Below are 25,399 nucleotides of genomic sequence, written 5' to 3'. Positions count from 1 at the left end.
AAAAACCTTGTGGGAAGGTTTGTTCTGTTTGCCCATGGCTGCCCCTTAAGAAGGGTGGAGAGCATGGCTATGAGGGGTCTCTGCACGCTGGTCAAGTTCCGCAGCCAAAGGGAATTGGCCTCAGTTTCCTGGTCTGTAAAAACGGATTAAGCATGTCCCAGTGCCTTCACTGAGCTTAAATGGCCAATTGAGATTCTATATAAAGGAAATGAGGAAAGAAATGGGAAAGAAAAGGAAGGAGGAGCTACACAAAATAAATATTGGAAGGAACCTGTAAACCCATTGTCACGTAAATAGGGAATATAGTCAATAGTGCTGCAATGATGGTATGATGCCCAGTGGGTACTGGAAATATCAGGGAACACTTTGTAAAGTATATGATTGTCTAATCACTATTCTTAAACTAATATAAAATGTGAAACTAATACAAAATAATATAGGATGTAAACAAATGAAAATTGGAGTGAAAATTTTTTATAAATTTCAAAGTTTAAGTAAAGGCTGTAAAGGGAGGAAGGGGGAGAATAAAAAAAGTGTTTTTCATTTTACCACTTTATTGTCTTTTCGGTACATGAAAAAGACAGTTGTCTTTATATGGTGCTTTTATACTTTTCCAAGTCATTATCTCATTTGATGTTCAGGGCAACTTAAAGACAAAATAATTATTCTATCCACTATTTAAAGAAAGGAAATCTTGGTGTCTGGTCCCAATGATTCAACAGTCAAGCCCTTATTGTGAAATTTTCTGTGAAGGGTCATATAAAAGCCTTGGGGGTGATCGGGCCAGCAGTGGAGCAGTTAGGCACCAATCAGGCCAGCATGGGAGCGGTTAGAGGACAATCAGTCTGGCAGGCAGAAATGGTTTGGGCCAATCAGGCAGACAGGCAGGTGAGCTATTAGAAGCCAGCAGTCCTGGATTGTGAAAGGGATGTCTGACTGCCGGTTTAACTGGCAGACATCCACCAAGGGGTTCTAGATTAGAGAGGGTAGAGATCAGGCTGAGGGACACCCTCCACCCCTACCCCCTTGCATGAATTTCATGCACTGGGTGATATACCCAGTGCAATACACACACACACACACACACACACACACACACATATATATATATATATATATATATATATATGGAGAGAGAGAGAGAGCTGGCATTACAAAGTAATCATGGTCATACATATGTTTAGCCTTAAATGATATTGTCAAGCAAGATTCCAAAAGAAAAGTTGAAATTTACTTTGAAAAGTTGTCAATTTCTGTTAAAGTTGAACATAATCACTGTAACCTAGCAAATCTACACCTGGAATTCAAATATGCACCAGAAGAGAGGCACAAGAAACACTTCAAAGTAGCTAAAACTATGAAGAGTCCTCATTTCAATAGCCTTAAATGGGACAAATAAATAGTGGTATATTTATAATGGAATATTACATAGCTGTGAAAAATTCTACATACAAAAAAGCATGGGTGGATCTCACAAATATAATATTGAGTGAAAGAATTTAGTCACAAGATTACACACTTTGTAATTCCATTTATGTTATGCTCCAGAGCAGCAAACTAATCTGAGACGATACAAGGCAGAACCAGTACTGGTTGCCTTAGGGACAATGTTTAGCTTGTCGGTCCTGCATGGTGGTTAGCTTGAGCTGTACATTTAAGAAGTGTGCATTTTATGCCTGTTATATTTCAATAAAATATGAGTTTAATAATAATATCCCAGCTGTAGGAAATGAGAAAATAGGATCTAGGGAGAAAAAGTGGGGAGAGAATTCCTTTCATTTTCTTCATCCTTTAATCACCCATTCTGTTCTCTACATTCATTGTTTCAGCATCAGACACTTGCCAGCCTCCCACATCCTTAGAGGTTCACAAACTTCTGGCTGGGCCTCCCGCTGCTCAGAGGCTGGTATTGATGGATGGATTCAGGGATTGGATGGAGCCCATCCCCCCCGCCCCCCAAATCCCACACAATACAACAGGAACTGGGAAAACAAGCAGTGGGATGAGCAGAGGACCAGCCGCCACACGCTAGTTCCCAGAGATTCAGCCGCGGTTCGCTGGACAGCGCCAGGATGACTTCCTCCCCCCGCAAAGCGCGGGCAGGCAGGTACTTCCAGCCACCCCCCAGGGACACGTCTTTGTTCACCAAAGAGCCTTCCTCCAGGGGAGACTGAAGCAAAGACGCAAATTGCTTTGCCCTTTTTTTTTTTTTCCCTTTTTCTTTTTGAATTCGGAGCCCATGCGCCTCTTCCAGAAGTGAAGCGCGGGAGCGTGCGGACCGATTTCTCACTCGCCAGTCCCCTCCGGGACGCGCAGGGTGACGCGTGCCCCGCAGGCAGTAAACTTGTCCCGGAGGGAGATCCACTTCTCAGGGCACCTGGGTGCAGCCGGACGCCCCTGCGAGGAAGACCATGCCCCCCAAGTCCCTCTGCAACCTCTCCCAGCCCGCCGGCCTGAACCGGAGCGGCTTCTTCCCCGGGTTGTCGGACGGGGGTTTCCTGCCCGCCGCCCCCGCCGCCTCCGAGGAGGGGACGCCCGCCGCCACCGCCCAGCTGGTGATCCGCTGCGTGATCCCGTCCCTCTACCTGCTCCTCATCACGGTGGGCTTGCTGGGCAACATCGTGCTGGTGAAGGTCTTCGTCACCAACAGCGCCATGAGGAGCGCCCCCAACATCTTCATCTCCAACCTGGTGGCCGGGGACGTGCTGCTGCTGCTCACCTGCGTGCCCGTGGACGCCTCGCGCTACTTCTTCGACGAGTGGGTGTTCGGGAAGGTGGGCTGCAAACTGATCCCCGTCATCCAGCTCACCTCCGTGGGTGTGTCCGTGTTCACGCTCACCGCCCTCAGCGCCGACAGGTGAGGGGACAGGTATCAGCGGGGCGGCCTGAAAAGGGGTGGAGATGGGGTGAGGAGTGCACCTGGGAGGGAGAGGGGGCGGAAAGAAAAGGCTAGGAGGAGGAGAAGGACAGTGAGTATCTGGGAATGAGAGCAAAAGAGGTAGATGTGAAGCCTGAAACAATATGAAAAGGATTACTTTTAAAAGGAACTAAAATTGCATTAGTTTGAAAGTAGTTTTAAAATTGCATATCCTTACTCTTCCCCTTCCCTTCCACACACTTGGGCAGCTTTTATTCCATTTCAAAGAACAGCTATAGAATGCATGGGCAATAGAATAGCTACCTTAAAAAAATTTTTTTTTAATTTAAACCTTACAAGTTCTTCAGCAACTAGTGATTATTTATTAAAAATATAGTTTTGTTGGTTTTTAGAGAAAGAGGAACGGAGAGGGATAGAGAGATAGAAACACCAGTGGACTGCCTCATGCATGCCCCCCACTGGGGACCTTGCTGAAACCCAATCCTGGACATGTGCCCTGATCAGGAATCAAACCAGGTTCCTCTTGGTTCTCGGGCCCATGCTCAACCACTGAGCCACACTGGCCGGGCCAATGTAGCTATCTTGTTTAGGTTTTCTCTGTGTGCTTAAGAACTTTAGATGTGCAGTTTTCTTATCTGGTAGCCTAATCACCTGATTCATGAGCCTGTCTTCCTTAATATTAGTAAAAATACTTGATTTTTACTTTTTTTTTTCCAAATAAGGAGAAACATCATTTACAGTTAACAACTAAATTATACTATTGTACTTGAAGCACAAACAACTAGAATAGTAACTATTCTTCTGACAGATGACTTTACACATTTTGTTTGTTTTAATACCTCAAGTCAAATGATCCGTTATTTGTTTTCTCACAAACAGGCAGGGACCAAATTCTTGTATTTTAAAACACTATTGTAAAAATACATCTTTGGTTTTGAGTCTGCTTTTCACATATTTTAAGGGTGGGAAGTGTCCATTACTCTATCTTGCAGATCAACTAGTCCAACGGGGCCATTTCCAGGTAAGGATGTTGAGGCTCAAGGAATGTAAGTTCCTGGGCAGAGCTGGGAGGAGAACCCAGGCCTGCTGAACCTGGGCCCAGTGCTGCTGCTGCAGGTTCTCTATGACCATGCTTTTGGGCATTTACACAGGAGAGATGAACTGGATGGGAGTAGGGACAAAATTGGGCATGTCCAAATTTGGAGTTGGGCATTTGTGCATGAAGTTATGTCTAATTCTCTTGGGAATGGGGTGTTGACGTCAACTGTTGAACTCTGATGATTAAGGTGGTGCTCATCCTCCTTCTCTTTAATTTACATTTTGGGCTACAAATGAAAAATAAATGCATCTAAATTTTCTTGTATTTGCAGTAATACCCTTACATCACCCTTAGATTACTTTTAGGAGTTAATTTTAATGAAAGGAAGAAAATATTCAGTGGCGATTTGAGAGCTATTGTCTTTTTTAAACTGAATACTTTTTGGTTGGCTTTTTGGTTTGTGTAATATTTTCACTAAAGCCACATTTCTATGAAGATATGTGCCTTTGGATAAATTATCCACCTCATTTTGATTGATGCGATTTCTATTATCTTTTTTTTTGGAAAGTTTTCTTTGGGTTCCATAATTAAAATATGACTTTTTATTTTAACTGCCCTTCTTTAGGGAACCCATTTTAAACAGAAAGTTTGAAAAATACTAGGTAAGGACTGAGATAAAACGTTATAGTTATTACTACAACAGTTAAAATTATGATCATTATGCTTTCATTTTGAAAGGTAATATTAGGAACAAGAACCAGGGCTTAAATTTATTTCACACCATTTTTCTCTCTTGTCATGGAGACACACAGATAAATTGGCTCTGACAAAGGTCAGAGAAAATGCTGTTCCTCACACATTTACTGACTGTTTCAGTGTGTTATGTGAATCATGTACTCTGTAAATAAAGCATGGATCCTTTAGTAATAATGATAAAGAAAAGTGGGTTGTCTCTTCTCCTTGGTCCAGAAGCTATTCTTGCCTATCAGTGTGAGTTTTAAATATAAATTGAGGAACAGAAGTCACTGGTGGTGAAATCACACAATACGTTCTAAAAGCCATGTGAATGGCTTGGGAATGTTTTGTTTTATATTGTGTATACCTCTGTTCTTCCAGAACATAGTAATCTAGGTGTTGATTTGGACCTGATCTCCTCATACTTTCTCTCTCCAAATATTTTAGTTTCTTGTGGATTTGGAAGCAAGAATAAGACAAATTGCACACAGCACTGTGCTAAGTGTTTTTTGTGTGAATTCATTATCCTCACAATACCATGAAGAAGGCACGATCATCATTACCATTTTAAAGTAAGGAAAATGAAGACTTGAAATTAAGCAACATTTTCCTGATCTCACAGTGGAGCCAGGATTTGAAAACAGATCAAAGCCTGCAGTCTTCACTATTAAGCACATGATCACATTTTCAGGAATAAAAAATTACTATTTTTTTTTCCTATTTAGTGACAGACTGAAAAATTACATTTAAATCATAGCACCAAGATTTTAAAAAATTGCAAAAGCTTAGTCATTAGATTCAATAGAATGGAAAAAAAATGTAATACATGTAACTTCCAAGTATAAAAACACACCCTGAATTCAAAATTAAGTTGTAATTGTAGCAATAGAACCACTTAAAAAAAAAGCCGTTATTAGAGTTTTTAAACAATAAATTCAATTGTTTGTTAAACCAAACTAAATATTTTATCCTCATGAGATGGCTTAAATAAAGATAGAAAAAGAAACAGGCAGATAATTAGACTTTAGCAAGCATATGCCAATGTGAAGTAGAAAGTTAATTATATGTCATTGATGACAGTACCACCAAATAGCAGAGACTGAAATAAAAATAAATATTTATAAATCTACCTTGAGGCCTAAATCACCTTGTTTGATGTGGGTGGTATGGATAACACTGTGTGGTAGTTCTGGTTATTAACCTTTGACTTTCCAAATTCTTTTGAGAAGTTTTACCTGATTCATCCTTAAGAAAAATCATTGTGCCCACTGGGACTGTACCTCAGAGACATTGCATAACCAGAATGGGAGGAAAGGCTGTGCATAAACTGAAATGGTGACAGTGGTGTTGCCAGTTTACATTTTTGTTAGTATATAAAAAATATACTTCTTTTGCTTGCTCGCATTAAATAGCTAATTAAAAGTATTTGCATATTCTTCATTGAATCATTTTTACCAGTTCTACACACACACACACACACACTCACTTTCTCCTCTCTCCCACTGTTGAGACTTACGTGCTATGATACTAGGTAGGAGGAATCCCATAAGCCACAAAGAAATCTTCACGACCTATTGCACTAACTGTATTCCAAACTCAGATATTCTTTCTTGAACTCTTAAAGACATTTTGGCCCCCCAAATCCCATATTTAAAATGGTAGTCATGCCGAAGTCGTTTTGGCTCAGTGGTAGAGCGTCGGTCTGCGGACTGAAGGGTTCCAGTTTCGATTCTGGTCAAGGGCATGTACATTGGTTGCGGGCACATCCCTGGTAGGGGGTGTGCAAGAGGCAGCTGGTCGATGTTTCTCTCTCATCGACGTTTCTAGCTCTCTATCTCTCTCCCTTCCTCTCTGTAAAATATCAATAAGATATATTTAAAATGGTAGTCATTTTTTAGAATGAGTTCTCCTTTTTCTTTTACAGCAAAAATAAATAAATAAAATAATAATAATTCCCATGGACTCCTACTGCTAAAGTATGAACTTCATTATTTTGTGTACTTACAAATGCAAAACTAGAAATAAATTTCTTATGCTGTTTTTTTAAAAAATTATATAAATGTTAACTAAAATGCATTTATAAATTTAATTCTAAAATTCTATAAGACAATAAAATTTAATATATCAGTTTATGTTGTTTTTCTGATACTCTATAGCCAATGTTGGATTGAATACAAAAATAATATTGCATCTAATCAGACTAAAATGATAATGTATTAATTATTTCAAGTCTTTATTTGATAGTTAGAATAAACATATTTAATTCCATAACTGAACTCGTGCTTTTAGGTATGAACCTTGAATCATTAACATTATTTACATGTTATATCAATGCAAACATATATTTCCTTTACTATAATTACTTGTTAAAATACTGAAACAGATAAAACATGGGCCCTATGTCTAACACTCCCGAGGCCTTAGGAAGCTTTTTTTTATCAGTCTTTGTCCAGTGGTGAGAATGCCATTATCTGCTGGTTTCTCACCAAAGCTTCTTACAGGAGCTCAGGTATTGACTGAATAGCTGGATTTTTTTTTTTTTTTTTTTTTTTTTTTGGTCCGTAGCCTGGGGCAGTGTGCTGAGGTTGGCTCTCAGAGTGTGCTTTTAAAGCTCTTTTGAGGAGTTTGGGCTGGCCATGCATACCTAAAGCAGTAATCCACACTCACCCTAGCAATAACCACGTTTCCAGAGTGATTGTTATCAGAGAAAAAAGTGCCTGTCTTCTCCCATTGCTAGTGGGAGCTGGGTTCTTGGAGTGCCACCATAAGAAGCATTTCCAGAGCCCCCGGGGGAGAATGAGATGTGGTAGAAAGTTTTATTTTCCTGGAATATATCTCATTTCCCTTAGTCCATTTCATAGATGTATAGCGAGGGTTTCGGTAAAGCTAATAGCAAAATTGTTGTTTCCTTTCCATATTGGAGCGGGGTCCATACGCAATGCAAGGGAGTAGGAGCAAAAGAGCCCCACAAGCCAGCAGTCAAGTGCAACACACCAAGGGGGACTGAGAAAGCGAACTCCTTTGTGTGGGAGTTCTGTGGGAGTCCAAATCTTCATGGACTTGCAGTGGCCATGCCCATCTGGCCAATGACCTCTGCTTCCAGGTGTGACTGACAGATCTCAGCTTCCTTAGTCATCCAAACTTTACTGGACAGGCAGCTATCTTTCCTTTATCCAGTCTCTGCCTCTTCCCTCAGTGTTTTGCAGGCAAAATGCTTTCCCTATCTCAATAATGGGAGAGGGTTATTTCCCTTTGCTCTTTTCCTGTTACTAATAACTAGTCAATTACAAAGGTATCATGACAACTTATTTATTTTCAACTTGTTCCAAAAGAATTGAAGGCATCTAAAAGATAAAGATACAGATATAGTGCAATGAGTATAAAAAAAGGGAGGAAAACCAGGTATCCTATATAATAAAGAGGTAATATGCAAATTGACCCTCATGCCCTGGCACAAGATGGCCACCTTCATGAGGTCAAAGATGGTTGCTCCATGTGTTCAAAGATGGCAACCACAGATGGCCAGCAGAGAAGGGTAGTTGCGGGTGATCAGGCCAGCAAAGGAGGGCAGTTGGGGTAATTGGGCTGGCAGGGGAGCAGTTAAGTGTCCATAAAGCTGATAGGGGAGTGGTTAGGGGGTGATCAGGCTGGCAGGCAGGCGAACAGTTGGGAGCCAGCAGTCCCAATTGTGAGAGGGATGTTTGAGACTGCCAGTTTAAACTGGCAGTGTTGGACATCCCTGAGGGGTCCCAGATTGGAGAGGGTGCAGGCTGAGCTGAGGGCACCCTCACCTCCCTCCACCCAGTACATGGATTTCATGTAGGGCCTCTAGTAGGGAAATAAAAGTTAAAAAAAAAAGAAAGTGACCCATATTTTCATGCAATGTGAGTCCTACAGTACATTTATCTAAAAGCTTTCTAACTGCCAATTCAAAAGGAAAATGTGTTTTGCATAACAAGTGCCCAGTTCTTGTTTTTACAGAAGAATAGAAAGAGGATGAATTATAATCTGAACTAATTTATTAATTAATTTGAATTTATATGGTTTTTCATTAGATAAAAGCTGTTATTTTTGCCTCCAATAATCAAATATATTTTATTCATTAGTCTCAAATACCTCTAGCTTATTTTCTTTTTCCTTCTAATTCACACATTAAATTAGGTATTGTATAGTCCTCATAATATTCACACTACTGCAATTCTGTATATATTACTATATAGGTTTTAAAGATTATTCACTCACCTTGATCTAAAACCTTTGGAACACACTATGTAAATAGAGAATACTCCAGTCTGGGGCTTATGGCATCAGGGTGCTAGTTCTTACTCTGTTATGTCCAAATGTTCAAGTTGGATAAAATAGCAAAATAGCACTAAAGACATGCCCACAGTAAGCATTTTATTTGTTTGCAAAATAAAAATAATGTCTTCAACTGTAGAGCTAAGGGTCCTAAGATGGGACTCTGTTACCTCCTCTCTGAGATTGAGCAAACAGTGACTCAAAGAGAGCAAAGGTCATTGATAACTGGTGAGGCAACCCTATGCTCAGTCCAGTGCTCCAGTGCTTGCCTGTTGAACTTTCCATGACACCACATCTCAGACAAGTCTCTCACTTAACAACTTGTGCTGGTTCTATTTGTATACTTCCCAGGGAGAAGAAGGACCCTCTAAGATAGGGGTGTCGAACTCAATCAGAGAAGGGGCCAAAATCTAAAATTCAGCCTAAATCGCGGGCCGAATGGTTTACTGAACAGTCATAAACTGTCATTGTGATGGAAACGCAGCGGAGTGCAGTGATGACAGCGTGGTGCAGGCCACATTGCAAGGCCTGGCGGGACGGATTTGGCCCGCGGGCCTTGTGTTTGACACATGTGCGAGTCTAAGATGTCCCTCTCAGTCTCTTGCCTGCAGTAATGCATTTGACCTTTCTTTGTTCTGGCTAAGCCATAAAGTCAGACAGTTGAGCTCAACGTTTTCATTCTTGTTAGTTGTCACCCGCAATACAGCTCCTATTGGTGTTTTTCAAAACCCAAAATAACTTCCTTTGGCCCTTTCAAATGCAGATTTCTCAGGAGACTTCACCAACTTCCTAGGTCTTGTGTAGGTTTTAGATCACACATGTCAAACACAAGGCCCGGGGGCCAAATCCGGCCCGCCAGGCCTTGCAATGTGGCCCGCACTGCGCTGTCATCACTGCACTCTGCTGCATTACATCACAATGACGCGCGGTGACATAGGAGGCTTGTGATCTCGCCGGCTGCCTTGCCGGCCGCCGTACTTGCTATCTATTACGCATGTGCATAGATAACAAGTCACGCGAGATTCAGGAGGCGTGACCTATAGTCCGGCATCCGATGTGGTTGTGCGGGTGGCAGAGCAGAGGAGAGAGTGAGTGTGCGGGCATAAAAAATACACAGCAGAAGCTGCCAGTTCCTGGCATAAAGTGCAGGCATAAAAATCGCAACAGAATCTGCTATCTGTACCCAGCTAGGCATTTATTGACTGACTTTTTTTTCTCTCCACTCCATCTGCCAAATCAAGCTATCCCTGTGCAGTTTTCAACTTTTTCCTTCTAACGCAGATTTCCAATAAACTACATCTTTTACTGCCAATATTGATCCCAAAATGTCCAGGAAAAGAAAAGTTGATGGTGAAGGCAGACAATTTAATGACAAATGGGAAAATGAATACATGTTTGTGCTTAGAGAGGGCAAACCAGTGTGTATATTGTGTTATGAGACAGTGTCGGTAATGAAAGAGTACAATATACGTCGTCATTTTGACACCAAACATAATGTTAAGTATGGCAAATATACTTTGGAAGAAAAGCATAAAATTGTTAAAGAACTAAAAGGCAAACTACAATCACAGCAGCAAATGTTTACAAAGGCTACAGCGAAAAATGATGCTGCAGTGAAAGCAAGCTTTATAGTGGCTGAAGAAATTGCCCGTACTTCAAGGTGTTTTTCAGAGGGTGCCTTTTTGAAGCAATGCATGCTAAAAGTGTGTGAGCAAGTATGCCCAGAGCAGATACAGAGTTTTCAAAATGTCAGTTTGTCAAGAAACACCATTGCAGATAGGGTTCAAGAACTCTCAGGAAATCTATCATCACAGCTGGCCGAACAGGCATGCAGTTATCTTGCTTTTTCACTTGCTATTGATGAAAGCACAGACAACACTGATACAGCGCAGCTGTCCATCTTTATACGTGCTACGAAGACCAACCTCTCTGTCACTGAGGAACTTTTGGATGTAGCTCCCATGCATGGGACGACGACTGGTAGAGATATATTTGAGGCTGTGGAGAAATCTATAAATAATTTTAAATTACCCTGGGAAAAGTTGGTGGGGCTAACTACTGATGGCGCACCTTCAATGTGCGGAGAAAAGAAAGGCTTGGTTGGACTAATGAAGGAAAGAATGCAAAAAAGTCACTGCCACACACCCTTGATTACTTATCATTGCATTATCCACCAAGAGGCTATGTGTGGAAAAGTTCTGGACATGAATGACATAATGACCACAGTCATTAAAACTATTAACTTTATACGGGCATGTGGCCTGAATCATCGCCAGTTCCAGCAGTTTTTACAGGAGGTGGGTGCAGAGTATGGAGACGTGCCATACCACACAGAAGTAAGATGGCTGAGCAAGAGCGCAGTCCTCAAAAGATTTTTTGAGCTCAGAGAACTAATTGCTCTTTTCATGGAAAGTAAAGGAAAGCCCTTGCCTGAACTGTCGGATCCCTCCTGGCTATGTGATTTTGCTATGATGTGTGACATATGCGAGCATCTCACCCAACTGAATCTGAAGCTGCAGGGACGCAAACAAGTCATCACGAAGATGTCTGACATGATCACAGCATTCCAGCGTAAACTTCAACTATGGAAGTCCCAACTGGAACAGGACAATCTTGCCCACTTTCCCGTTTGTTTGAGTATCTCAACCACTATTTCTGGTACTTTTCCTTGCAGTCGGCTGGCTACCAAAGTTAGCCGTTTACTAAGTGAATTTGAGCGGCGCTTCTCTGACTTTAGAACACAGCACTCAGGCTTTGACATCTTTGCCAATCCTTTTACAGTTGATGTCAACAATGTGCCCCATCACCTTCAGATGGAGATAATTGAGCTTCAGTCTGACAGTGGCCTGAAATCAAGGTTTCAGGATGTTGAAATTGAGGACTTCTACCCTCTACTGCCCCCTGACTCAATGCCAGAGCTCCGACTACATGCTGCCCGTATTCTATCCATGTTCGGGAGCACCTATCTTTGTGAACAGATGTTTTCAATAATGAATCTGAACAAAAACAAGCACAGATCACGCATTACCGATGACAAACTCCATGCTGTTTTGCGGGTTGCTACAGCCCAAGAAATAAAACCGAACATTGATTCATTGATCCGGGGAAAACGGTGTCAGACATCTAGCCAGAAAACAAAACAATGAGCATTTTAGGTACATTCCAATATTACTGTTTTGCTTGATACCAATATTACTGTTTTGCTTGATAGCATGTGAGTTGGTTAACAGCACTGTTAAGGAAAAGGTTCCACTCATTTTAAATTCACATTTCTGGTTAACATTGTCAGTTTATGACTGTTCAGTAAACCATTTGGCCCGCGATTTAGGCTGGATTTTAGATTTTGGCCCCTTTTCTGATTGAGTTCGACACCCCTGTTTTAGATCATAGTATAACCAGTTTACTTTCAGCTCTTCAGAGAAGCTCACCCACATCCCCAATTCACCAATAATCTGGTATTTCCAAAGTTTATTTCTTATCTGTTCCAAAGGACACATGTCTTCATTAGACATCCTTTTATTTTTAATTTATTTTTAATTTTTGTAAATCCTCACCTGAGGATATTTTCCTAATGATTTTTAGAGAGAGTGGAAGACAGAGGTAGAGACAGTGAGAAACATTGATGTGAGAGACACAGTGTTTGGTTGCCTACTGCATGCACCCCAATGAGGGCTAGGGAACCAGCAATCAAGGTACTTGCCGTTGACTCGAATCAAACCCAGTACCCTTCAGTCCATGGGCCAACACTTTGTCCACTGAGCCAAACTGGCTAGGGCAACATCCTTTTATTTATTTTTTATCATTTGTCATTCTTTGTTTCTTTATTATCATTTGTTTCCATATGATCCAGGTTATTTTCATTTTTATGCTCCAAAGTGATGATCTAGTTTAATTTTGCTTGCTTCAAACTTAATGAGCTATCTTAACTTATTGTTTTAATTATTGATATAAAATATTAAATGTTATTATTCTATACCCCACTCCTTATGAACACTACTGATTTATTAAGGTTCTTGGCAATATCTTCTATTTCCAGTTACTCCTAGGTCTCATGGGGAGGAGAAATAAACACTAAACCTTCACTTTTCCCTAGCATTTCCCTTGACTCCCTTGAATTTTAATTTTTTTCTTATACAGATTTTCATTAAGAATAATTTAAAACTTTCAACGTAGACCTCCTCCTTCATATTTATTATTTGTGAAAATTTGGAGGGAATACTTTAAAAATTAAAAATTTTATTAAATGTGGTTGAATTCAAATTAATTTTTGAAAAAGAGCCACATTTTAAGAGAGAGCCAAACATTTAACATCGCATTTGGAACCAGATTTAGATTATGAAAGTACAACCTACAAATGATTATATAGACATTTATATAGAATCTATGAACATGCAGTTTTAAGAGATGAATTAAAAGTATATGAAACAGAATCTGCAGATACTGTTGAGGCTTAGTTTCTCTACTCTAAACATGATCAATTAAGAAAACATAATTACAGATGTAAGTTAAGTATTTGCAGTTAAAAATACCATTGACTTTATGAAGATAGGAGATCAAATGTCTAAAAATTGAGAATAGATGAAGCATTTAGTGCTTCAATTGTATTCTCTGTAATATGCTATAGCTTAAAACATTAAATCTATAATCACAACATCTGAGTGAATTCTGAGTTTTATGCTACTGGCTCTGAAATCATTTAAGCATTTTGTAATCCCTTAGTCTTGATAAGCTTTTCTGTGAAATGAGCACACTAATCAGTTTAGCAGCACAGGACTATTTTAGCCAGTGAAATAATGTGAAAGCATTTTTAAGCTGTGGGTTATTGTGTAACTACTTCCATGTCACCTATGAGTCAAGACGACAGATGACTCACTAATTCAAATCAGTATTTAGTCACACATGCAGTTAATTATCAGAAAATAGGCACTGAAGTGGAGAGCAAAATGGTTCTCTTGTACAATTAATGATGACAACCTCTTCAGCATCTATAGTCTTTCCTCAATCCCTTTATAATCATAGACTGGCTAGTTCTAATCATTGTCTTCATCAACATAAGTTGTCATCATCATTCTCCTCCTTATCAAACATTTGTGTCATTTAAGTCATACATTTTAACTTAAGAATAAAGTGATTTTTCCCCTGTTAAAGAACAATTAGATTTGCTGACCCCTCTGTAATGAGAAAGGTATTTCTCATCCTTTCCTAAGTGACATCCATATATTACATTATTTTTAATTTGTTATTTATAGTTTTAGCCATTCTGTTTTATGACGATGCTTAGATATTTTTATTTTTTAAATATATTTTATTGATTTTTTTACAGAGAGGAAGGAAGAGGGATAGAAAGTTAGAAACATTGATGAGAGAGAAACATTGATCTGCTGCCTTCTGCACACCCCCTACTGGGGATGTGCCCACAACCAAGGTACATGCCCTTGACCAGAATCGAACCTGGGACCTTTCAGTCCATAGGCCGATGCTCTATCCACTGAGCCAAACCGGTTTTGACAACTTAGATATTTTTAAATGATACATTTAGTAATTTCCTTCAGAATAAGTATTACTGCAAAAAGTTATCAATACTCTTAAAGCATGATATGACACACTGTGAAGGCATCTGATTCTCAAACACTGAACCGATGCTGGACATGTAAGGATCACAGGGAACCTGTGGAGAGATGCTCACTGCCATTGTCATTCTTCCTCACACATGGTTTCTAAACTTGGTTTATCGTAAGAATCACTAGAAAATCTTATAAAATGCAGAATGTCTCCTTTTGCAGGCTAAAGACTCTGTGCTAGTGAGTCTTAGAGGAAATGTAATAATACTCTACCCATTTTCAGTGTTCTAGGTGGTTCTGGGGATTGAACCAACTTGGGCATCAGGAGACTAGACTTCCCATTTCTCACTTCCATACTCACAGCAACCTAATAGCCAGCAACTACCACTCCACTCTAGCAAAACTGCTCTTAATCACTTCATCTCCTTGTTGCTCAGGCCAGGTTTCTACATAAGTTCAGTAAAGATTTATTGAGAATCTACATTGGGTTACACATTACAGATAACAGAAGAGAGCAGGACACAAGCTCCGGTTAAAAGAGGATTTTTGTCTACTTTTAGAGTATTTGACACAGAGGCCTACACTTCTTTTTGAAAGTCTTTTTAAAAAAATACATTTTATTGATTTCAGAGAGGAAGAGAGAGAGAGATAAAAACATCAATGAGGAGAAAAAAAAAATCGTTGATCAGCTGCCTCCTGCACTCACCCCCCGCCCCAATGGGGGATAGAGCCCACAACCAGGGCATGTGCCCTGACTGGGAACCTAATGGCGACCTCTTGGTTCATAGGTCAGCACTCAACCACTAAGCCACGCTGGCTGGGCCTTTTTGAAATTCTTTCTTTTGCTTCCATGAAATCTTCTACTTATGAGATAGTTCACCTTGAACTTTGTTGGTCTCTGATAAATAAAAGTTTGGTATAAAAAAAGAAATTATGGGTGGTATAACTAGAAAGCTTTGCAGACATTTATAGATGGAGATTTTTAGATGTCTTGATAACTTTATATGAGCTAAAATTATATAATTTTCATAATATATTGTATAATATGATTTAATTTAATTACCTCTTTAGATTTAATTAAGACTGTATACAAATGTAATAAGCAATATTCAGAACAGGCATCAATAAAGAAGCATATATATTTACTGATATTTAATATGTGAATGATGATTATGTTATCTATATGTGAATTTTGATTGATTAATTTCCAGTTAAAGATATCTTTCTGAGACTATCTACATGAAAAACACACACACACTTTTTATACATACTATTATACTACTAAATTCAATGAGATAAAATGCAGAGGGACTATTTCATTCTTACATTTTCATAAATATTTAAAGGAAGTACTATTAAACATGCTCATATTAATTTGCACTACATATTTTTAAATTAAAAAATGCACATGAAATATTGGTTGGTGTATAACATTATCTGACAGTTATAAACTCTGGTTTAGTAGTAATAATGACCCTTTAGTAATCTGTGTTTTTAACTATAATTTCTGGCTTTTTAACATTTGGAATATTTTTGTTGTTGTTAATCCTCACCTGAGGATATTTTTTCCATTTATTTATTTATTTTTTTTAGAGAAAGAGAATGGAGGCTGGGAGAGAGAAAAAACATAAAAAACATAAATGTGAGGGAGACACCACGACTGGTTGCCTCCCACATGCAACCTGACGGGCCCAGGGATTGAGCCTGCCACCAAGATACATGCCCTTGACCAGAATCGAACCTGGGACCTTTCAGTCCACAGGCTGATGCTCTAACCTAGGGGTGTCGAACTCAATCAGAGAAGGGGCCAAAATCTAAAATCCAGCCCAAATCGCGGGCCGAATGGTTTACTGAACAGTCATAAACTGTCATTGTGATGGAAACGCAGTGGAGTGCAGTGATGACAGCGCGGTGCGGGCCACATTGCAAGGCCTGGTGGGACCGATTTGGCCCGCGGGCCTTGTGTTTGACACATGTGCTAACCACTGAGAAAACTGGTGAGGGCAATACTCTTTTTGATCCAATGTATATCATTTAGTGGAAGATCCATGGACTTTCCCTTTCCTGCAGGAGGTGGCTAAGAATCATGCCTCCTGAAAATGTGTGCCCTGAGTCTCACTAGTTCTCTTAGTCCTTCTCAAAAAACTCTGGATATGTTGCTAAATTTACCATAACAATCTTATCAGGACAAGAGAGTCATTGCTTTTATTCCTATTTGAACTTTTCCCATCATCCTTTATGATTGAAGTGCTTCTGCTAATGTACTTAGCTATGGGGTAGGGGTGAGAGTAGGGAAGTGATCTTTTCCTTCCTTTTAAAATCATGAAAGCCCTAGCTGGTTTGGCTCAATGGAAAGAGTGTTGGCCTGTGGACAGAAGGGCCCGGGGTTCAATTCTGGTCAAGGACACATACCTCAGTTGCAGACTCCTCTCCTTTAAAATCATGTGTTTCTATCACATCGATGTGATGTTTCCGCTCTCTTCCACTCTCCCTGAAAGTCGATGGAAAAATATGCTCAGGTGAGGGGTGAAGATTAACAACAAAAAACCACAAAGGAAAATTCAGAATATACCTTGTTTTTTCTAAGAACCTACAAAGAGAGTCTGGTTAACTAGTCTATCTGAGTGATCAACAGCTCCTTCCTCCCACCCCATATTTCTGCCTTTCCCTATTCCTCCACATACAAAAGAATTTGTAATCAGCCTTTTCTTAGTTTGATCTTACAGTAAATATGAATTGTCAGGTAATAAATATTTAACTTTTGAGGAGTGGTTTTAGAATAAAAAAAACCTAAACAACAACAAAGCAAACTTGAAACTCTTCTAGAAAGAAAAGAAAATGAAACATTTTCTGTAGTATTATTTCCATAGCCATAGAATAACTGGAAAACTAGAAAGAACTTCTAAAATTTGGGCTATAAGGGGTCAATGGGAGGGAAAAAAGGAGACATATGTAATATTTCCACAATAAAAGTTAAAAAATAAAAATATAATAAACAGAAAGAAAGCTAAAGCTAATAAGACAGCTTAGAAAATAAAACCTCAAAGAAGACAAAGATGAGTTTGATAAAGAAAGAAGAATAATTGAGATTCAACCACTGGTACTCCAATTATTCAGGAAGTTGATGAAATAGCATTTAGAAAAGGATTCAATTCAGGTTAATGGAAAATCATACAAATGAAAAATTATTAAGTAACAACTCTAGGAAAATCAGACATGCATATAATAAAGAGAATGTCATAATATACTACTTAACTAGGCAGTGAGTGATACTTGTTTAGTAATAACCTATTGACTATTTTATAAATGATATAACTTAATAAATCAGGAAGTTGGGAATGGAAGAAATAGAGGTTTCAGGGAGAAAATCTTCAATTACCACAATGGGATATCAAGAGATGATATGTGTAATATTGGACTTGGCAAACAGTGAAAGAATTACATTTCCTATATACTAGCATATGGAATGATGTGAAATTTGTTTTAATCCCGGAGCCAGGTCTGAGATGTTAGTTACAAGGGACTTCTATTTATCTTTATAGTGCTCTTAGTGCTCTCTGAGTTTAAAAAGAAGGAAATAAACCTCTTAGAATGTTATCAAGCTGATAAAAAATTTTAAAAAGCAGAAAAAATAGCTCATTCTAGTTACTGGTTATGATTAAGTTTCTTTGGAAGAATGTACAAGTAAACAGAATGGTAAACAAGATGCTCTGTGCTAAATCTGAGCAAAATGCATGACTCATGCTATTTTACTTAATTTGGTGTTGAAGCCATTTGCTGTTGTTCTACTTTAATTTCCATGTTTCCTGCTACGCATGGGAAGATCCTCCAGATAAAAATGCAAGTGAGCTTCTTTCTATTGAGGGTCTGGGGGTGACACTTGGATTCAAGCCCCAAAGGAGAAAGAGGCTTCCTCAGAGTGGGACTGAGGCTGAGGGCACTCTTCCTCTCCTGGGGGAAACAGAAAGCATCCTTACAGAACCTGACGGAGGCCTTATGTGATTGTTTTCCAGCTGGAAATATTTTGAATCGTTAGAACGTCAGACTAAATCAAATGTAAATAAGGAGAAGGTACAGGGTTATCATATGGTTAATCTCTGCTAATTGCCAGGCACTGTACCAGGTATTCTATGCACTTTTTTTTCTAATCATAAACTTTTGATTTTTAATTTTAAACTTTTGTTTTTATCCCCACTCCCCAGAGGAAAGGAAAAGACATTAAGTGATTTTTCCAGTGTTTGTCAGAGATACGATGACACTGCAGATTTGTTTGACCAAAATCACTTTTAACTGTATCTTGTTAACCTCCTAGGTATACTGTAACTAACATATCTTCAAAGACAAATATAAGTAGTGTGAGGTCTACATACCGTTTTGGTTTGTTTATGTTATGATTGCCCCAGTGTGCTGACTGAGTTAGCTGCAGAGGGTTTGGATTGCTGAAGCCCTTATGTCCTGGAGTGGACCCTTTACCACTATGATGATGGCAGGTGGGAGGAGAGAGGACTTCATGAGGTCTCCACATTAAATAAACTTGAAATGGAAAGATGGACTATTTAATATTTCAGTCCTTATAACTGGATGATGGAGAAAAAAATATTCCCATTTAAATTGGTCTCTAAGATTTACTGATCCTATATAATAAAAGGCTAATATGTATCGATAAATTGACTGACTGGCAGAATGATGGGTTGCTATAACGTGCACTGACCACCAGGGGGCAGGCGCTCACCGCAAGAGCTGCCTCCTGGTGGTCAATGTGCTCCCACAGGGGATGCACTGCTCAGCCAGAAGCCAGTGCTAAGGGTCCCCCAGCGGGTTGTCAGGCTGCCAGCTTAGGTGGACATCCCCTGAGGGATCCCAGACTCCGAGAGGATACAGGTTGGGCTGAGCCTCCCCCACCCCCCACCCAGTGTACAATGTCATGCACCAGGCCTCTGGTATCCTTCAAAAAAAAAGTGGCTACTCAGGTTTATCAGCTAAAGAAGTGTATCAAGGTAAAATTTAATAAATAGTTTGTGGCATTTTTTTTATGGTTACTGCATATTATAGCAATTATAGTAGCAATAGATTTTTCAAAAATAACAATATTTAATTAAAAGTATTCAGTAAATAATGACACTTATGTGTAGACTTAGAAAAAAAAAACTTGTGAAAGCAGTAACCAAATTACTGTAATTTGGGAAATAACAATTTCAGATATTTTTCTCTGTCTTCTTGTCTTCAGTGCTAATAAGCTGTAGAATAAGCAGACAGAGACACCAGGGGATCTTAGTACAAAACAGCTAGGGAATAATGGGGTTTGGCATCTCTCTCTTAGCAGGTAAGATTTCCCTTCCCTTCTTCCCTCCCCCCTTCCCTGCCTGCCTCCCACCTTTTTCACCTCCTTTCGTAAGAGTAATTTGCGGCATGTTGTCTTCGCAGGTACAAAGCCATTGTAAACCCCATGGACATCCAGGCGTCAGGGGCGGTGCTGTGGACCTGCGTGAAGGCCGTGGGTATCTGGGTGGTCTCGGTGCTGCTGGCGGTTCCCGAAGCCGTGTTTTCGGAAGTGGTGCGCATCGACAGCTTGGATAACGGCAGCTTCACAGCGTGCATCCCCTACCCTCAGACTGACGAGTTACACCCGAAGATCCATTCGGTGCTCATCTTCTTGGTGTATTTCCTCATACCCCTTGCTGTTATTAGCGTTTATTATTATCATATTGCAAAGACCTTAATTAAAAGTGCACATAATCTTCCTGGAGAATACAACGAACATACCAAAAAACAGGTAAGCTCCGTGTGTGTGTGTGTGTGTGTGTGTGTGTGTGTGTGTGTGTGTGTGTGTGTTGGGGGTGCCCTGGTCAGCTGCAGTACTGCTATTTGGGTTCGATTTCATGGGTTCTCAATACCAGGAGGGATGATAACTGAGACAGAGGGCCCTGGGACATGCACTGGCCTTAACTGGAAGGGGCCTTAGGGGTGTCTAAGATGTAGCCGTGTCACAGCTCTGAAAAGTCCCACAAAGGTCCATCTACTGTGCCTTCTGGGCCTAAAATGATAAAAATGTAACATCTTAGAAGAGTTTATTTTACATGCAAGTGTTTATGCAAAGAACCACACATTGAAACAGAACATTTCCACATTTTAAGTATACATTTATTTAATTATTGTCTTCTCCCATTAGCCCACTAAGATAAGGACAACAGGGAGTCTGGGAGAAGGAGGAATCAGGAAAGAGCTGTCGGACACTGCCTGGGGCTGGGGATGAGGTTTGGGTAGGAGGCCACAGTGGAGAAGGGGCAGCAGAACAAGAGAATGATCAAAGGGAGGCTGGTGTTGAAGTCATGCTTGAAGTCATAATTCAATTTTATAGATTTTCCTATTCAGATTGTACATTAACTTGAAAATTGCAACATGTGCCTTACATACTCTTTCTTCCTTAAAGAAAATGCAGCCCTAATAGAAGGGAAATTTATGTTAATCCACAAAGGGATAGGAAAACTCTACTTATGGGACAAAGTTTCAAATTGTGCATTTGTGCACTCTCAGCGAGGACCATCTTCCAAAGGTGCAGGGAGGTTACAGGTAACTGTTCCCTAATTTGAATGAAGACACATCGAATGGCAGGTCATTGGAATTTGCAGGATTGTATATGGAGACATCGGCTGGGGCTTTGGGCACTTGGAGCAACTGCAGGATCTCATCAAGGTTTCTGGCTTGGAAGGTCGCCTCCATTTATTGATGACCGTCAACATCAGAGATCCACCTCTGCTTGAAAGCCTTAAAAAAATCAACTTAGCATTAAAATAATTTTTAGATACATTAATAGTTTTTCCACCCCTAAATATCTGGTATCATTGAAGCAACAATGTCCAGGTCATGCGCTTTTCCATTTTTATATAATTCTTTCACTCAGAGCCTGGGGAGCTGGTTTGTAGAGTTGGGTTCCTCTTACCCTCCCCACCATCATTTTTTTCATATTGGCCTTAGTTCTGCCATGTTTTTTATAAATTTCTCTAATGAGATTTATACACTCAGGCTGGGTAATTGTGCTTGACATCTGTTGAGAAGTAATCTCAATGCCAACAGCCTAACTGTGCTTTTGACTGCCCAAGTATAGATTGCCATGAAATTCTTCACACAAGCTCCACCTGCTAGGAAGGACAGGACTTAGTAATATAAATTTTACATTGACTTTCTTAATATTGCAGGGCCGCCTACCGTGCCCCAGGGAAACATCTGGAATGCCACGTTCTGCTTTCTAAACTACACTCCTTTGCACTCTCCTCCTCCTTAGCTGTCGCCACTAACTACTTCTCCCCTATGTCAGACCTGTTTGATTCCTAAACATTTCCAGCCTCCTCTGCCATATTCTAGTTGACTACCCTTAGTTTTAGCTCATGTTGCTTATTATCAATATCTTTTGAGAAATTGTTATCACATGCATGTTGGCTTATTTAAATATTTGAACAAATCAGGCAAATATCAGCTAACCCTGGACTCTAGAATATTGGAAATGATATTTAGATTTCAAAAGATCAATGCCCAATATTTGAATTGTGTCTCTTTATCACATTCCTGAAAACCTGTCTATAAAGGAATAAACCCAGTATGTAAATTTTATGAAAATAAAGAAAACTATATATTCATTTTTAAAGGTAACTAACCTAGTAATACTTATTCACAGTTATGTCAGGTGTTTTGAATTTATGAGTCTGAAGTTAAATCCCAAGGATTTTGTGTATGTGCAGTAAGGGTTAAAAAAAGTTACACTTATTTTATTAGATGTAGTTTTCCTATTAAAATACCCTGATTTTAAAAAGAAATTCTAAGGTTGACTATATTCTATGATTCATTAATCCAGTGGATTTAATACAAATAGAAGAGGTTTATAATTAAAATGAACAAATCTAAAGGAAAGTATTTGAAAATAAGAGACCTTTTAAGATCACAGTTTTCACATAACCATTTCTTAATATTTTATTATCTAGACTTGTATAAACTGTAAAATGTTATGAATGAAACAGTGTAGTGACCACAATAGGCTTAATCAAACTGTTGAAACCATCCCATTGTTGAGGAAAACAAATAGTTTTGGTATTTTGGATGTGTTAACATGCTATATAAGTTTACCCCTATTATGTCATGAGTTTTGGATGTGGCTGTCTCCCCTTTCATTTTAACCAATGGGCCTTTTCCTTGTATTGCAGATGGAAACTCGGAAACGCCTGGCTAAAATTGTGCTGGTCTTCGTGGGCTGCTTTGCCTTCTGCTGGTTTCCAAATCACATCCTCTATATGTATAGATCTTTCAACTATAGCAAGATTGATCCATCTCTGGGCCACATGATTGCCACCTTAGTTGCCCGGATTCTGAGCTTTTGCAATTCTTGTGTCAATCCATTTGCCCTGTATCTACTCAGTGAAAGCTTCAGGAGGCATTTCAATAGCCAGCTCTGTTGTGGAAGGAAGTCCTATCCAGAGAGATCAGCCAGCTACTTAGTAAGCTCTTCGGCAGTGCGTATGACATCTCTGAAAAGCAATGCTAAGAACCCGGTGACCAATTCTGTTTTGATAAATGGACACAGCATGAAGCAGAAAATGGCACTGTAATTTTGGCCATGCAGCTTACTACCTGGAAATATCTTTCTTGCTTTATTTCTATTGAGTAGAATAAAACTAAACAATTTTCTTTCTTAATATTCCTGAGCGAATTCATTAGACAATTTATGATTGACTTAGGAAAGGCAAGACAAACATACTTAGCATTTTTCTCTAAAAAGAACTTTAAATTACAAATATATATGTATATACATATTGTTAACATTAAAAGGGATTCAAACACCAGATCTGCATGAATATAAATCAACATTGCTTCAGGATTTAAGCTGTTGCTAGAGCCAATGCTAAGTGTTACCTTAAAATTGTTTTAAGTTGAAGCAGGCAATACATTTTTATATTGACTCAATGATTTAATGAGTTTAATATTCAAATTCCTAATATTTGAAATACAAATCATTTTTGGTGAATTTTATGTATATTTAACGCATGTATCTATTTCCTTTGTTTAAATAAGATAATTGAAAATCCAAAGATAGAGTTCAATCAGAAGCCAATATTTATTGTGATTCTTTGTGAGATAAAGCATGATTTCTAGAAATAACCTATCTGTAACTTTTAGGTTTGCAGGCATTTATATCACAAATAGTAAAATAGAGGTCACCTGAATAAGATTTACATTATGAATGTAAAATAGGTATCATATGTTCCAAATGTAAAACTGTGACACAAAAATTGGCATGGCCTTTTTAAAAATTTAATATATTGCTGAATCCCTGGATATTTGGATAATTCTGTATAGCTATGATAAGATTTGTGTAATTCTGGTGAGTTCATCCACCTACTCATCTTTTCTTGTAACAGCCACTTTACAAGGCAACTTTACCCTGCATGGCATTATAGTTTTCTCTGAATAAAAGTCTTGGATTTTTTTTTGCCAAAATAAAAAGATGGTCTTCATTAAATTCTAAAGCTAGCCCTTCTTAGTCTGATCAATAAGTCTAATATTTGAATTCATGTATTTCATATTATTTCTCTTTCCAAAATTGTTGAGTAGAAAGAAAACTTGGTTAGTATACTAAGCCATTTTTTAAAGAACCCTAACCTACACTATTTAAAATGCTCAATTGTATGTAACAAAGGTAAAAATAAACACATACAAATTGCCTATGATAGTTGATAATCATGAGAATGAATATTAATCAAATGTTTTCTCTGTTCTAAGCTTAATCCTAAAGTTTTACATATATAATACTATCATTTTAATACTTCAAAAACAACAACAACAACAACAACAACAACAAAAAACAACTCCTGAGGTGAAAAAAAGAAGGATTCAATATTGGTAGTGTATGAAGTTACACAGTTTGGAATGTCTCCATTACAAAACACACTATGTTGCAAATTTTACAAAAATACTTGATGATATGAACACATTTCCAAGGCTTTGAATTTAAGCTTAATAGATTTAATAGTAAATCCACTTCCGAAATATGTTTTGTTATTATCTTTATTTTTAAAATTATTGCAAAATGTAGTGAAGATTACACAGCCATTGAAAGGTGGGATTTCAGACTGGTTACTATACCATGGTGCCTGCACCCACCACCATTCAGTCATGGCTTTCTTTTGTCTTGAATAGTTATTCTCAATCATTGAGAAAGTTGTAGATCCATTCATCAGAAAGATGCAAGATATTGCACACAAATTTTGTATTGACTCTGGGTATTATACATTTTTAAGATTCATCTATTAAGATTTAAAGAACCAAGGCTAATCCTTGGCCAATGTGGAATCTTTTTTTCTTGATGATATTACATTGATGATATAAATATAAATATTATATATATATATGTATATATATATATATATGTATATATATATTACTATTTATTTTTGAACTATTTATTTCTGAGCATTTAAAGATTTTATTGTTCTTCTTATTAAAGAATAACATAAAAGAAATAACCCCCTAAATTTATTAGTGAAATCAAAATACAGGAGCAAATCAAACTAATCATGCATATTAGAGTATAACAAAAAAGCCAAATTCCAAATCTGGTCCAAACATAGAATGAAATGAAATAGAACTTTAAAAAAGTAATTAATTTCCTGATTTATGTAAGTCAATCTAATGGTGTCTTGAGTCAAGAAAAGGTTATGAGAAAACCTTGGCTAATATGGTAATATCTTCCATAATGGAGGGAGATATCACCAAGTTATAATTCTTAATGTAAGAATAGGATTTATCCTTTCATGTCAATTTTCTCTTTAAACCAGGAGTAGTTGAAAAGAACTACAACATGATAGGATCCTTGGAATGTTTGGACTGGAGCATGTTCCC

General features: G+C 38.5%; 1 protein-coding gene across 1 annotated transcript; it reads left to right on the top strand.

The window, feature by feature from the left end:
• The first annotated feature begins 1,985 nt into the window (after positions 1-1,985).
• On the top strand, positions 1,986-24,193 carry NMBR (neuromedin B receptor). Its single transcript, XM_036414184.2, has 3 exons — positions 1,986-2,857; positions 19,937-20,285; positions 22,708-24,193. Exons 1-3 carry the CDS (start codon positions 2,412-2,414, stop codon positions 23,107-23,109), a joined length of 1,197 nt encoding a protein of 398 aa, XP_036270077.1. The 5' UTR covers positions 1,986-2,411; the 3' UTR covers positions 23,110-24,193.
• Positions 24,194-25,399: the final 1,206 nt, after the last annotated feature.

This window comes from Pipistrellus kuhlii, unplaced genomic scaffold, assembly GCF_014108245.1.
Source record: "Pipistrellus kuhlii isolate mPipKuh1 unplaced genomic scaffold, mPipKuh1.p scaffold_m20_p_5, whole genome shotgun sequence".
Classification (NCBI taxonomy): Eukaryota; Metazoa; Chordata; class Mammalia; order Chiroptera; family Vespertilionidae; genus Pipistrellus; species Pipistrellus kuhlii.
Note: the sequence above shows the minus strand (reverse complement) of the source record. Positions and strands in the feature narration are given on the sequence as shown.